The sequence below is a fragment of the Rhincodon typus genome, chromosome 30 (assembly GCF_021869965.1).
Source record: "Rhincodon typus isolate 14 chromosome 30, sRhiTyp1.1, whole genome shotgun sequence".
NCBI lineage: Eukaryota > Metazoa > Chordata > Chondrichthyes > Orectolobiformes > Rhincodontidae > Rhincodon > Rhincodon typus.
The window spans coordinates 2,554,044-2,569,180 of record NC_063361.1 but is presented as its reverse complement, the minus strand read 5'-3'; the positions used below and the strand labels follow the sequence as shown (position 1 = coordinate 2,569,180).

The 15,137-nt window shown below is 42.1% G+C and overlaps 1 protein-coding gene across 1 annotated transcript in view; it reads right to left on the bottom strand.

Annotated features, from left to right (window-relative positions):
• The window catches only part of LOC109937771 (glial fibrillary acidic protein), an 80,254-nt gene that overhangs the window by 37,687 nt on the left and 27,430 nt on the right, over positions 1 to 15,137 (bottom strand). Inside the window, exons 4-9 of the mRNA XM_048614559.1 lie at positions 15,104 to 15,133; positions 11,187 to 11,282; positions 10,217 to 10,378; positions 8,912 to 9,037; positions 5,535 to 5,755; positions 4,319 to 4,362 (exon numbers count right to left, since the gene is read on the bottom strand). Coding sequence (XP_048470516.1) covers positions 4,319 to 4,362; positions 5,535 to 5,755; positions 8,912 to 9,037; positions 10,217 to 10,378; positions 11,187 to 11,282; positions 15,104 to 15,133 — 679 coding nt within the window. The remainder of the gene's footprint in view (positions 1 to 4,318; positions 4,363 to 5,534; positions 5,756 to 8,911; positions 9,038 to 10,216; positions 10,379 to 11,186; positions 11,283 to 15,103; positions 15,134 to 15,137) is intronic.

The following is a 15,137-nucleotide window of genomic DNA, read 5'->3' as shown; positions in this document are numbered from 1 at the left end:
CTCCCCCTCTCTCCCTATTTATTTCAGAACCCCCTTCCCCTCCCCCATTTCTGAAGAAGGGTCTAGGCCCGAAACGTCAGCTTTCCTGCTCCTCTGATGCTGCTTGGCCTGCTGTGTTCATCCAGCTCTACACCTTGTTATCTCAATCTGGATAAATGTGAGGTGATACACTTGGACAGGACAAGGCAAGGGAATACATGATGACTGTTAGGACACTGGGAAGCACCAAAAATCAGAGGGACCTTGCTGTGTATTTACACTGGTCCCTTAAGCTTTCAGTATAGGTGGATATAATGATTAAGAAGGCATTTGGTATATTTGATTTTTTTAGTTGATGCTTGGCTTTTAAGAGCAGGAGGTTATGCTGGCACTGTATAAAACATTGGTTAGGCCGCAGCTAGAGTGTTGAGTGCAGTTCTGGAATCCACATTCTCAGAGGGATGTGACCGCACTGGAGAAGGTGCAAGAGAGATTTACTAGGATGTTGTCTGGGCTGGAGAGTTTCAGTTATTATGAGACAGTAGACAGACTGGGTTTGTCTTCCTTAGAACAGAGGTGATTGAGAGGGACATGACTGAGACGTATAAAAATATGAGGGGCATAGATGAGATAAATTGGAAGAAACCTTTCCCCTTGATGGAGGGATCAATGATGAGGGGGCAAGATTTCAGGTAAAGGGGCAGGAGGTTTAGAGTAGATGTGGTAGGAATCTGGAACTCACAGCCTGTAAGGGTGGAAGAGGCAGAAACACTCATAACATTTAGAAAATATTTAGATGTGCACTTGCAGTGCCAAGGCATAGAAAGCTATGGGTCAAGTGATGGAAGATGGGATTAGAATAGTGAGGTGGCTGTTTTTGGCTAATGCAGATGTGATGGGCTGAAAGGCCTTTTTTGTGTTGTCAATCTTTATGACTCTATGACACATTTGTGATGTTTGCCACTTTCCAAACTAATCCTTTCTATCCAGGGTAAAATGCATAGTTGCTTTGTATAGCAAGTGTATAAAGCAGCTTGTTTCACAGTAAAATCAATTAACCAGGCAGAGGTCAACTGATCAACAATGGGAAATTGAGACAGAATGGGCCACCTGTTCTGGTCTGATCTTCAGGAAAGTCCATGTAAAGGGTATATATTTATATAATATATGTATCTATGTAGGATATATTATATAAAGATCCTAAAGGGGATTCACAAGGTAGGCATCACAAATAATGTTTCTTCATGTGCGGCAATCCAGAACAAGTGTTCGCAGTTTTAGGATTATGGGTAGCAAATTTAATACAGAGATTAGGAGATATTACTGCTGTCAAACAGTAGTGAATCTGTGGAATTCATACCCTAGAAGATGTATACTGGGACACTGAGTAAATTTAAGGAGAAAATAACATTTTTAAAGGATTGTGGAGAATGGAGTGGAGTTGAGGCTGAGATGAGATCAGCCACGATCAAACTGAATGGTAGAGCAGGCTCGAAGGGCTGAATGGTCTACTCCCGCTTCTAGTTCTTATACTATTGTGTTACTTGTGATTGTAAGCATTTATGGGTAAGGTTTTTGCAGTATTTTTGACATGTATTTTGAGTACACTCGGTTGTTAGAACTGATTTGAGATAGTGATAGCCAGAGTAAACAGACCACGGAAAGGAGAATAAATATCTACAACTTTCACCTCTTCTTGTATGGAAGCAAGTTTAGAGTAATAACTAATCATAGACCACTCATAAATGTGTTCAACAACCTACATTGCAGGCCATCCACTCAAACAGAGCGAAACTGCTCTCAAACTCTAAATGTATCAGCGAGCCAAGCTCAATCCAGTGGACCATCCTACATGACTACACAGCATACTTTGCTGACATTCTGCTATTAATCATGAAGTAAAGGTTAATGAGCAAGATCTTCGGTGTGCAAAACCTGGTTGACATCAAAATGGCAACAAAACAAAATAAGACTTTGGCATTGTATACAAGACCATAAGACATAGGGGCAGAATTAGGCCATTTAGCTCATTGTGTCTGCTCCACCATGTGATCATGGCTGATATGGTTCTCAAATCCATTTTCCTGCCTTTTCTCTATAACCCTCGATCCCCTTATGAATCAAGAGCACATCTATCTCTGTCTTAAAAACACTCGAAGACTTGATCTCCACAGTCCTCTGTGGCAATGAGTTCCATCGATTCACCACTCTCCAGCTGAAATTCGTCTTTATCTCAGTCCTAAAGGGTTATCCCTTCATTCTGAGACTGTGTGCTCAGGATCCTAGTTTCCTCTACTGGTGGAAACATCTTCTCCACATTCAGTCTATCCAGGCCTCTCAATATTCTCTAAGTTTCAATGAAATTCTCCTTCATCCTTCTAAACTCTATCAAGTACAGAAAGTTGACAGTTACGGAATTACAAAACTTGAAAGACTTGATTGGGAGAATGTCTACAAGCAAAATTTGCTCACACACTACAAGTTCTTCACAATGGTTTGAAAGGAGTTCACTGTTACAACCACTTCCAGTTCTGTGTTATACAGTTGACTGCATCAGCATTCCACAATCAGACAGCATGCATTGTTAATTTAGCTAATTGACCACACAATAGAACATAAAATCAGTGATTGCTGTATCAAGCAACCACAGTACTAAACGTTCATGAGTCACTCAAGATATCTGAACTACTCTCTGGACCATGGATTGAAGTTAGTGCTAATTCACACATTTGAACACCTTCTTGTTGATTCTGATGGCTACATTAGATTGCCAATCATTGTTAGGCCAACCTCAACAAAAGCAGTCATCTCAAAATCTGACCAGAATTTTAACCTGTTTGTGAATCCCTCGAACAGAAAGATTTGACAATAATCCCTGTTCATCAGCAGAGAATTCAATATATTAGCGAACAACCTGAGTTTTACTCATTGACAAATCAAATTCCATTGGCAAAAGGCTATTGGAGGGAATGAAAGATTGAAGGGTACTATGATAACAGTCATATGTACAGAAAGAACTGACAAGACGTCTTGGAAGGAGGAGCTGTATCACAGTTACAGTGATTCCTCACTCGACCAGTGGAAAGCTTTCAGCTACGTTCACCTTTGCACTTTCCATGTGCACACAGTTTCTTGAGTTTCCTTGTACGGAACTGGAGGATCAAATGAGAGTAAACACAGTGAAAACCATGAAGTTCAGGTCTACAGTGCTCAAGCCAGGAGATAAAAAGTGCTTCTGAAATGTGATAGTCATGTTGGAAAGCAACCAACCCCATTATAACATCCAGACATGTGTCGTGACCAACGCAAAAAGGATCAATGATCACTACAACATGTGGTTTAAAAATTACCACAGGAAACATGTGTGCTTCACAGCACCTGCTGGGAGCATTGAAGAAGATTCTGACATCAATACCTCAGATGAAGATTGTGTAAATGAGAGGTTACCAAACAGGAGATGATATCCCACGCATTGAAGAAAATAGCCACCAGATTGAAATGTTCATCTTGGTGAACAAACTTTTCATCCCACTGGGGTTTTGAGGAAGGGTCATTTGATTTGAAACATTAACTCTGATTTCTCTCCATAGATGCTGCCAGACCTGCTGAGCTTTTCCAGCAACTTCTGTTTTTGTTCCTGATTTACAGCTTCCGCAGTTCTTTCAGTTTTTATTGAAACAGCTGTGCCTCTCACTTACTAAGCAGGGAAGGAACGTAATGCATTGAAAATTGATATTGTGCATTTTGTCCACTTTAATCTACCACACTGTCATGTACTAGTAGAAGGATTCAAGTAGGGGAATAGAGGAATCCAATACATGTGCACATTTCTGTTTCTTATGAAATCTTGCTGAACTCTACACACCTTTCTAAGCTCCAACTCATAAAACTCTGATATTTGTCCTAACTTGCATCAAGTTCTGTTCTCCCACAACCCTGGTGCTCACTGATTTACATGTTTCCTGATCCAGCAATGCCTTTCAATCTTAATATTCTTCTTGAATTTCAAATCTGTCTGGCATTGCTCCCTCTCTGTAACCTTCTCAAACACCCCGATTCCTGCAGATTGCTGCACTACAGGAATTCAGATCTCTTCATGATTGATGATTTTAAAAATTCTGCCATTGGTGGCTATGCCTATAGTTACCAGGGAGCAAGATCTGAAATTCCCTTCTTATCCTCTCCCTTCCTCAACACTGAGCCACCAGTCTTCATTGCTCCTGATGTGGCTGGGTGCCAGGTTTTCATTTGAAAGTGCTCCTGTCAAGCATGTTGAGAAAGGTTTACTATGTGGAAACTGCTGTAAAAAGGCAAGTTATTATTATGATTCCATACTTACCTCTGATTTGCAGAGATGAGAAGCTCTGGACAGGCATTGAAATTCTGTAAACAAACAAACATTTATTATCAAACGACAGGAAAATGTCTCCCATTGTTATTAGAGCTTATTCTACACAGACATCCAACTTGTACCAATTTCCTGTGGTTAGTGACAGGACACTGACTCAGCATGAGGTTGAGTCAGAGCACAGCAATGATGCTCATTGTTATGGGATGGAAAGAAGGACCTTTCATTAGGTATAGCACAGGGTAGATACAGAGTAAAGCTCCCTCAACATTGTCCCCATCAAAAATTCCCAGGTCAGGTACAGTAGGAGGTTAAGTACAGAGTAAAGCTCCCTCAACACTGTTTCCATCAAACACACCCAAGACAGATACAGCAGGGGGTTAAATACAGAGTGAAGCTCTTTTACTCTTTTAAGCTGAGAGTAAAGCTTCCTTTACATTTTTCAACCAAAAGCAATACTTGCTCTACACTTTTACCCTGAAATTAAAATTCCCTTGACACTGTACCCATCAAACACTGCCAGAACAGCGACAACATGGTGTTAGATATGCAGTAAGGCTTCCTCTACTTGCTTAAACTGAAAATAAAGCTTGCTCCACACTGTCCCATCAAACACTCCTAGGACAAACACAACAGGGGGTTAGGTAGAGTAAAGCTGCCTCTACATTGTCCCTATTAAACATCTCCCAAGATAGGTACAACATAGTGTTATATAAAGAGTAAATATCCCTCTACACTTTCCATCAAACAAACACTTCTAAGACAGGTGCAGAATAAGATGAGATAGCAAGAACTGCAGATGCTGGAGTCAGAGATAACACAGTGTGGGGCTGGAGAAACACAGCAGGCCAGGCAGCATCAGAGGAGCAGGAAGGCTGACATTTTGGATCAGGACCCTGATTTCTGAGGAAGGGTCCCAACCTGAAACACCAGCTTTCCTGTTCCTCTGATGCCTGGCCTCCTGTGTTCCTCCAAAATAAGGTGGTTGGGATTGAGGCATTTGAAGGGATGATAATTTCTCATAATGACCTCATGTTGCTAAATCAGAATGACTGCCCCAAGACTGGGCAGGGATGGAATAAGGTTAGGACCAGGACTAACTAGCTGAGAGGCAGCAAGGCAGGACAGACAGACAGACACGGCGATGAGGCAGTCTGATTTCGGCTCAATTGGCCATTGGTAAACTCTGGTGCCGGGCAGCCTTTACCTGCTCTCCTCTCCCTCCAGGAGTTTCCTGTAAGTGGCAATCTCTATGTCCAGAGCCAGCTTGACGTTGAGCAAGTCTTGGTAAGCCTGCAGGTGACGGGCCATCTCCTCCTTCAGATTCTGGATGTCACGCTCCAATTGGCTAACCGTGTCCTGGTAATTACTTGTTTCATAATTGAAACGTTCCTCCATCTCACGTAATTGACGTTCCAGGGACTCATTCTGTCAGAGAACGGAGATAGGAACTTCACCAGCGTCAGGCATTACATCTGGGATCGTATTAACAAACTCAGCAAATCTCAGTGTTCATGAGATTATGAACGTCTCTAAATGCCTTTGCTAAGGTTAAGTGAGACAGGGCTTGGTTATTGTCTGAGCACATTTAAATAGGCAGCATCTTTGACACTGGGACTGGGATTAGAGGGGAATTGCAGAACTCTAACAATAAATAAAAGATGTATGTTGATTTTTATCTCACCAAATGGCCTGGAATTGATTAACACTCAGGTCCAACTTTTGAGTTGATTTTTTTGATGATATTTTAATGAATGAACTCCTACCACTTTCCTGCTCTTTCCAGAAGGACATAGTTCCTTAGATACTTAAGCAAGACACTACTCCCCAGCTACTGAATTGAGGTGAGTAAGTGCTGATAAAATTTTCAAACATGTGCAAGCTTAATCGTGTTCCCTCCTGTGCCCAAAGATGTGCATTTGCCAGGAGCGGGAGCCCTGGTGATCTGCCATCCCTAATTTAGACATTTATGCTGCTGGTTGAGATCCTTTAAACAGCATGCGCTGACAACCAAACACTGGGCTTTGTGATCTACACATTGTTGCCAGCTAAACCACAAGGGGCAGGCCTGGAACCTTCAGTCCTCAGATTGTCAATATACCACCTGTGCTAATAATCTGGTTTTAAGAGGTATATTTTGTTCTGGATTTTTTCTCAAGGAAGGCTTTAAGGCAGAGGCACAAGCTGCCTATTTGAATCCATTGAAGGCAACAGCTTGTGAGGCCTTGGGGTTTTTTTGTCTTTAAAAGTTGGAACAATAGAAACAGCCTGAATGGGTGGGGTCAAGCTGCCCAGAGCAGGGAGTTTTAGATTTTCAGTAACAGTTGTTGCTGGGGTCTTGAAGCTGGGTTTGGAAGCTGCAGTACATCTTTCCCTGCTACTGTCTCTCTCCCTCTCTCTCTCTCTGAGTTTTCTCTTGATATTTTTCTTCCTGCACTGAAGAATTGCATATGAGGCAACCTATTTTACTGAATTTGTCTTTGCCAAGGGTATGTTTATGGATATTACTATATTCAAACAGTTACTGTTTTGTTGTTAAATAATCTATTAATCTGTTAAGTTTTCCAATAGAGTTAAGTTATTCCAATTTAAACATAGAAGATAGGAGCAGGAGGAGGCCATTCAGCCCTTCAAGTCTGCTCTGCCATTCTTAATGATCATGGCTGATTGTCCAACTCAATAGCCTAATCCTAATTTCTCCCCATAGTCTTTGATTCCATTCGCCCCAAGTGCTATATCTACTCGCCTCTTGAATACACTCTTCTTTCTTTTGTTGTATTTTAACTGTACAGTATGAATAAAGTGTGTTTTGCTTCAAGACTGGTAGTTCAACCAATTGAATTGTATCCAGACCACAACGCCTGGCACTTGCCTTTAAAGTAAGAAAAGGTTAGGGTCTAGGCTATCTTCGTAATTTATTTTCAGGGTGTTTCAGGCACACAGCCTGTGAGCCACTGCCTTGGTAAGTGCGGGTGACACAGCCCTACCTATGCCCTGTACCAGGTGCCTGCATAGGATCATCTATGGATCACATCATTCCCAAGTCAAGTGCTCCAAAATTTTATGTTGGGATTATATGGAATTTATGATGGAAGGATATTCTATTCCCTGGACCTCAGATGGAGAATTTCCTGAATATAACAAACTAAACTGTGTGGATGTTTCAGAATAATTATACAGCAATTACATTGAAACTTTAAATGAAATGAAACCATGTTCAACGTCACGATTGAAGGTACAGCACGTGGTTAGATACAGTGTAAAGCTTCCTCTAAATTGTCCCCATCAAACAAGTCCAACTTTTCTCATAGTAACCCACCTCTGAATGGCTCCAATACATTTACATCTGTCATAAAATAAGGAGACCATAATTACTCTCAGTATTCAAGATGTTGTGTCACCAATGCTCTGTGCAGCTGAAGCATAACATCCTTGCTTTTATGTTTAAATCCTCTTGTAATAATGGATAACATCCCATTAGCCTTCAGGATTACTTGCTGCACATACACATTAATGTTTTTTTAACTAGTTCACTAGAACACCTAAACCCTTCTGCACCTGGGAATTCTGCAGTCGTTTGGTTTCACCAATACTGTTTTTTCATTCTGTCTGTCAAAGTAAACAACTTTACAAATAGCCACATTATTTTCCATCTGCAAGATTTTTGCTTACTCATTTGATGTTCACATTTCCATCAAAAAAATCCTCAAGTCTTTTTCACATCATATTTTCCTACCTAACTTTGTGCCCCTGTGACTTTAGCTACCATGCGTCATTCTGCATTTTCCAGACCTTCAAAAGATAAGAGGGGATTTGATTGAAATGTATAACATTTAAACAGAGCTGGACAGACTAGACACAGTGAGGATATTTTCCCTGATTGGGGAGATAGGATCAGGGGACACAATAAGGATGTGGGGTGGACTGTTTAGGACCAAGATGAAGAAAACTTTCTTCATTTAGAAAGTATCGAACCGATGGAACAAAATGTTGTGGAGACCAAGTCAAGTGAATGTATTCAAGAAAGAGACATGATCTTTTAGATTTCAAAAGCATTAAACGGTATAGGGAGAAAGTGGGAATATGGTACTGTGATAGAGGATCAGCCATTAGCCATTGAATGATGGTGAAGGCTTTAAGGGAGTGACTAACTTGGGCTTCTAGTTCCTATCTTTCTACCTAAGGCATTGATGCAAATTGTAAAATGTTGAAGCTGATATACAGACCCGTGTGGGACTCTACACATTACCTCCTGTCAATCAAACAAATAGCCTTTTATACTCTGTTTTGTGTCTCCAGCCAAACTTAAATCATAATAATACCTTGTCCTTTACACCACAAATTTTTACTTTTCACAATAGCCTTTGATGTAGCTCTTTACCTAATGCCTTCTTGAAATCTTGGTGCACAACTATTACCTCTATCAATGATCAAATGGTACTAGGCTCTTCAATGAGGACAGATATTCCCCTTAACTAAAAGAATGTTGTGCCTCTTTTGTTTGGGCTTTCTCTGCCTTCTCCTGTTTACCCTGCTGAGGTGTTCCCTGCCGTGCCTTTTCCGGAGCTTGTAGTGAGAACTCACCGTTCCTTTCAGGCCCTCCAGGTCACATGTGAGGCACTGGATCTGCCTTCGGTAATCGTTCGTCTCCTGCTTGGCCTGGCGCAGGGCTTCTGCCTGGCGAGTGGCTGCATCGGTCAGATCTGAGAACTGAACACAATGGGACGAAGTTAGGGGCATGATAGTGAGCAAAGACGGGGAGAGTCGTCAGACTGGGCCAGCTGTCTAAGCAGTCTGAGAGCATCGTATCCCCTGATACACTCTAATGCCCCTGAACACATCATCATCCATTTCACAGTCAAGTTCAGTTTCTGTTTGATTTGGGACAACCAGTAATCACTGATAAATTATTGTGTAGCCTCCTGCTGTTCAAAATCCACCAAGTTCAGCTGGAGTAGAGTATCTCTCCCAGTAGCAGTAGGCTAAAGGTCACCATACCAGTCTCTGTGGAAATTCCTGGAGAGGGGGTCAAACCACCATCTGCCCCACACCATGGGTACCCCTCTGTTTTCTTTGAGTCAGAGATTCAGGAATTCCAATCCCTCTCTGTGGACTGGCATGTATAAGCCAGGCAGAAACTTGGGGGCAGTATTAAGGAAATACTGCATCATTTGATGTGCCATTTTCAAATAATATGCAAATCTGATGCTAAATAAGAAGCTAAATCTGCTGTCTCAGGTGGATACAAAAATTTCCATGGTACTGATTTGAAAAACAGGAGAATTGTGCCTGGCTGATACTTAATCCAAAAGGTCACAATGTACTTATTTACCTCATTGATGTTTCTGGAATCTTGCTGTGCACACATTTTTCTCCCCACAGGGTGTGAGCGTCGCTGGCTAAGCCAGCATTTATTGCCTATCCCCAAGTACCCAGAGGGCAGTGAAGAGTCAACCACATTGCTGTGAGTCTGGAATCACATGTAGGCCAGACCAGCTAAGGGTGGCAGTTTCCTTCCCTAAAGGCAATTATTGAATCAGGTGGGTTCTTGAAACAAATAATCAAAAGTGTCTGCATGGTCTTCATTGGGCGAGTTCTTTTGTTTAATTCCAATTTACTTTGTTGAATTCAAATTTCACCATCTGTCAGGGTGGGATTTAAACCAATGTCTTGGAAATATTAACCTGGCACTCTAAATTACTAGCCTAGTGAAATTACCACTATGCTACGACCTCTATGATTCCTACATTTATAACAGGGGCTACTTTTTAAGATTGTAGAGTATTTTGGGTTGTCCCAAGACTACGAAAAATTCTTTAAAAACATAACACTACCTTCTTTATAAAGGCAGGGCTAATATTTGCTGTTACTATCAGGGAGCTTGCTCACCTTAGACTTGTACCACTCCTCAGCCTCCTGCAGGTTCTTGCTAGCAACAGACTCGTACTGAATGCGGATGTCCTTAAGGGCGGCAGTGAGATCTGGCTTGGACACATCCACATCGACGTGGACCTGCTGCATCTGTAACTGATCTTGCAGCTCCCGGATTTCCTACAGGGTGAAAACATCAGTCAGTTCCATGCTCTGTGCTTAGGCATGTGGTGCCCTCTTCCATCTCCTATGCTGAGGGGCTCTGGTCCTTCTTTACTCCCAAAAATACCAGACCTCACCCCATCCCCAAGCCTTGGAACAGCAGTTAAAATGGGAAGGGAACAAGGCGAACTGGAGAGCCCAGAGGGAATGGTGCAGGAGCAGAGAGAACGCGTTGCAAGTGAGACCCTGACTATCATTTGCTAGATAAGAATGAGGCCAGGTCTTACCCAGCAGAACAACAGGTTGAGAATGGTGTGTTAAACAGTATCCTCCAGATACACTTTTTTGGATTCTTCGCTTGTCCTAGTAATGTCACCGTTTGTTCCATCATCTCTATCGTCAGTAAATCTCTCCTACCTGCCACGCAAACACAGAGCTTCTCTTTTGTCTGCCCTCTCCTTTTCATGCCAGGCTTGTAAATTGTGCATTTCCAAGTCTTCCCTGCTGTCACAAAGTATCAATAAAACCTGCCACCTTCCTTTTGTTCTTCTCTCTACAGACATTTGCCGAGGATTTCCAGCATCTGCAGAACTTTGTTCCCAAGACTTTGAGAGCTTGGCTTTCCTACAGTCACGTGACTGAATCCTGGCTTTGAGGATTCACAAATGAGAGCTTTTGCCAACTCTAAAGAGGCTGCTGCTGACTGTTTAACTCTTCAGTCACACCCAGTAAATGGCCTGTTGAGATGTGGGTGCAGGAGCTCGATCACTGCGGCCAGAATCCAGTCACTTGATACCATTCCCAATCACAGCTAGGGAGCCCTTACCTCATCGTGGATTTTCTTTAGGAAGTCAATCTCATCCTGCAGGGATTCAATTTTCCGTTCCAGGTCAATCCGTATCAAAGCAGCATCATCGACATCCTTGAGGGAAGGGGAGAGGGCAGCAGAGTTAGAAACACCATTGAGAATGTGTTCAGGCACCAAAAAGGATATGCATCTTAATGGGCTTTCCGACCCTACTATCTTCAGCAACAATATAGTAAGGGAAGGATGTTGGAGAGGACTTTCAGCAAAGAAGATTACACAGAGGAAGAGGGGTTTCAGTAGGGAGATGGAAATGGGCAGCAGAGGGGATTGAAAATGAAAGCCCAGAAATAGCAGCTATTGAATGTTACCATCAAAAGTGTGGAGGTAGGCTTTGCTCTGTCATCTTCTGCACTCTTCATCCTCCTGAAACTTTACAAATGTGCCCAGGGCTTGAAGGCAATCTTCCAAAATCAAGCCCTGCAATTTCAGAGCATCTTTCTGTTCCCACCCTGTGTCTGCACACAGACTTCCCAGCACGAGTTAGTGGATGGCTCACAGGAGTTGGAACTTCGGCTGACTTTCTGCACTCTCTCACATTACCTGGGGGTGGCAAACAGTCCAAATGTAGGATCCCCACTGTTGCCGTGGCTAGGATCAGATAACTCAGCACGGATGGAATTAGTGTTTGTACCATACTGGGAGTGCATTGCTCCCCAAGGCCAGGCTGGGCGGTGTGATCACAAGAACATATGGAAGGGGAGCTGCAGTACTGCATACAGCCTCCCGAGTGTGTTCCACCAGCCAATACAATTTGATCCTATGTCCACGCTGCTGCTTGCCCCCAATATCCTTTGATTCCCTGAGTGATCAGAAGTCTAATTCAGTCTCAAACACATTCAATGAAGGAATTCTCTGCCGCGAACAGCTTTAAAAATTCACAACCCCTTGAGTGAAGATCTTGCTCCCCAGCTCAGGGTGAAATCATCAGCTTCTTATTTCAAGGTTACATCTCTGTGTTTTAGATTCCCTGGCCTGGGGAAGTGTTCTGTCAGTGCCCTGTCTCAAACTCCTTGAGAATCTTTTGCCTTTTTATTGCTAATGTTTTCATGTGGTGACAGCATTGATGATAAGACTGGTACTTAGAGTCATAGAATCATGGAGTCATATGGCATGGAAACAGACCGTTCAGTCCAACTCGGCCATGCCCACTAGGTTTCTAAACTAGTCCCATTTGCCTGCATTCGACCCACATCCCTTTAAACCTTTCCTGTTCATGTACCTGTCTAAATATCATTTCAATATTGCAACTGTACCTGCATTTACCACTTCCTCTGGCAGTTCATTCAATATATGCACCACCCTCTGCGTGAAAAAGTTGCCCCTCAGGTGTCTTTTAAATCTCTGCTCTTACCTTAAAAATATGCCCTCTTGTTTTGAAATCTCCCACCTTGCAGGAAAAGACCATTGCTTTTCACCTTATCTATGTCCTTTATGATTTTATAAACCTCTATAGGTTCATCCCTCAACCTCTAATGCTCCAGTGAAAGAAGTCCCAGCCTCTCCTTAAAATTCAAACTCTCTAGTCCCAGCAACTTCCTTGTACATCTTTTCTGATTCTTTTCAAGTTCTTTCTATCTACCACCTACACAGTTGATAAACTCATCTGCAACTGTTTCCTCCCCTATTCCCACAGGTACCTTTTTGTTAATTAACTGGAGGGCAACTGTAAAATAGAAACCAGCAATTTTTGCACATTCTTTGTGAACTAGATCAGTTTTATTCAACAGTTGATAATTGTTAATTAATTGGAATTTAAATTTCACCATCTGCTAGCGTGGGATTTGAATCCATGAATTTAAGACATAGATGAGGAGGAATTTCTTCTTTTGGATGGTAGTGAATCTGTGAATTATTTACAGCGTGGGCTGTACAGGTTGGGTTAATAAACAAGGCCGAGATCACCAGATTTCTAATGAGTAAAGGAATCAAGGATTATGGGGAAAAAGGCAGGAAAGTAGAATTGAGGATTATCAGAACGGCCATGATCTTATTGAACGGCTGGGCAGACTCAATGGGCTGAATGGTCTATTCTGCTCCTATAGCTTATGGTCTTATGATCATTTTCCCCCACAGCACAGCCCTGGACCTTGAGGTCACTAGTTTAGTGACAACACGATGCCCGCAGTCTTAACAAGATCGTCTCTTATTCTTCAAACTCCAGAGAGGATAGACCAATTTACCCAGCCTCTTATCATCCCAGGGTCTATTCCAATTAACCTTTACGGTACTGTGCAATCTCCTACCTATTGGGAAAACTGTGCATGATGCTCCAGATGAGGCCCCACAAAGCCCCATACACTTTGTAGCAAAATTCCCCTTTAAATATACTGCAGTTCATTGTAATAAACACCAACATGCCATTAACCTTCCTAATTGCTTTCATAACTGCATGTTAACTTGGTGCTCCTTGTACACGTAACCTGCATTTCTTTAAACATCGACAATTAGTAGTTTTATGCCGTTAGAACAAATCTGCTTTTCTTTTCTGTGGTTACAGTGACTAGCCTTACACTTTCCATTTTATACTCCATCTTCTGCCTTGTTGACCACTCAGTTAACTGTTCATATCTCTTTGCATCCTCCTCGTAGCTTACATTTTTATCTAGCATTATATCACCAGCGAGCCGAGCTCAATTGCTCCCAATTGCTTCATTCTAAGTTGTTAATATGAATGGAAATAGTTCAGATCTCAGCACTGAACTTTGAGCCACTTCACTAGTCATAGCCTGCTAGCATGAAAATGCCCCACTTATCTCTACTGCTTCCTGTCCATTAACCAAAGTTCTAAAAATGTTCAAAATCACTTCCCACCCCATGAGCCCTCACCTTGTGAATTAACATATGTGTGCTGTGTTTTCAAATGTTTTGGAAATGTGAGCAAGCTACCTTTACTAGTTTTCCTTTATCCACTCTACAAGTTACATTCACAGTTTCCCTTTCAGGAAATGATGTGACATCATGGAATCACAGTAAAAGATGGCCGAACATTTGCATCATCAAACCTTCTATAGCCAGTGAAATGGAAACAACCTGCCCACAAAACCTCACCCAGGAATAATTGCCCTAAGAGTGTGAATGAGGGCCATCTCTTACCCATTAGCAAAACATCTTGACAATCAACTGGATTCTGAACTGAATGTGGGCAGACCATTTGTCATCACAATGGGATTCTGGAACATACCTAGACATAATCTAACCATTTAAACTAGGCAGCAGGACTCCATTAAAGATAATCTCACTATTCCACTTTTCCTATAGATCTGTATCCTCATTGGTTGCAAATAGACATTCAAATTTCAGTCTAAAGTTGGAATAGCTTCTGGCTTACCCTGCTCTAAAGCATATGATGTTCTCCCAGTCGTCTGTGCAGTATCATTTCACAGAATTTCTCTCCAATGACAATCTAACCCCAGTTGATGGCAGGAGTTGAGTTCCTCTTTGGATATGATTTGGGTAGAGCATAAGATGGAAGATCTGTTGGTGAGGATCACAGACCTCTTATAGAACCTACTAAAATTCTCTTTCATTGATGAATCTTAAGGCAGTTCTAAATGGAGAAGTTTTCACTAAAGTGCCCAATCTACCCTAGTCCTGCCCATATATGCCCAATAAAGTAGCCCAGCACACTTACTCTGCCTTTGCCCTGCACCCTCGGTGAACTCGCCCTAAACACTAGTTCATTTCTCTGCTATTTCAATTCAGTCTGTTCTGAGCATCCTTTTACTGGTGCAAGGTTTCACTATTAGAGACGTAGAGTCCCAAATAATAGTCACTGTTATCCTCTGCTGGCATGTCTGATTCCAATGAGATTTATAATCAACTTGTTGCTGAGATCCCTTTCCCTTTTGTGAATGGAGACATGTAGAAATTTTTACCTGTCTGAATGCATTTAAGTTGTTTTCAGCCTCC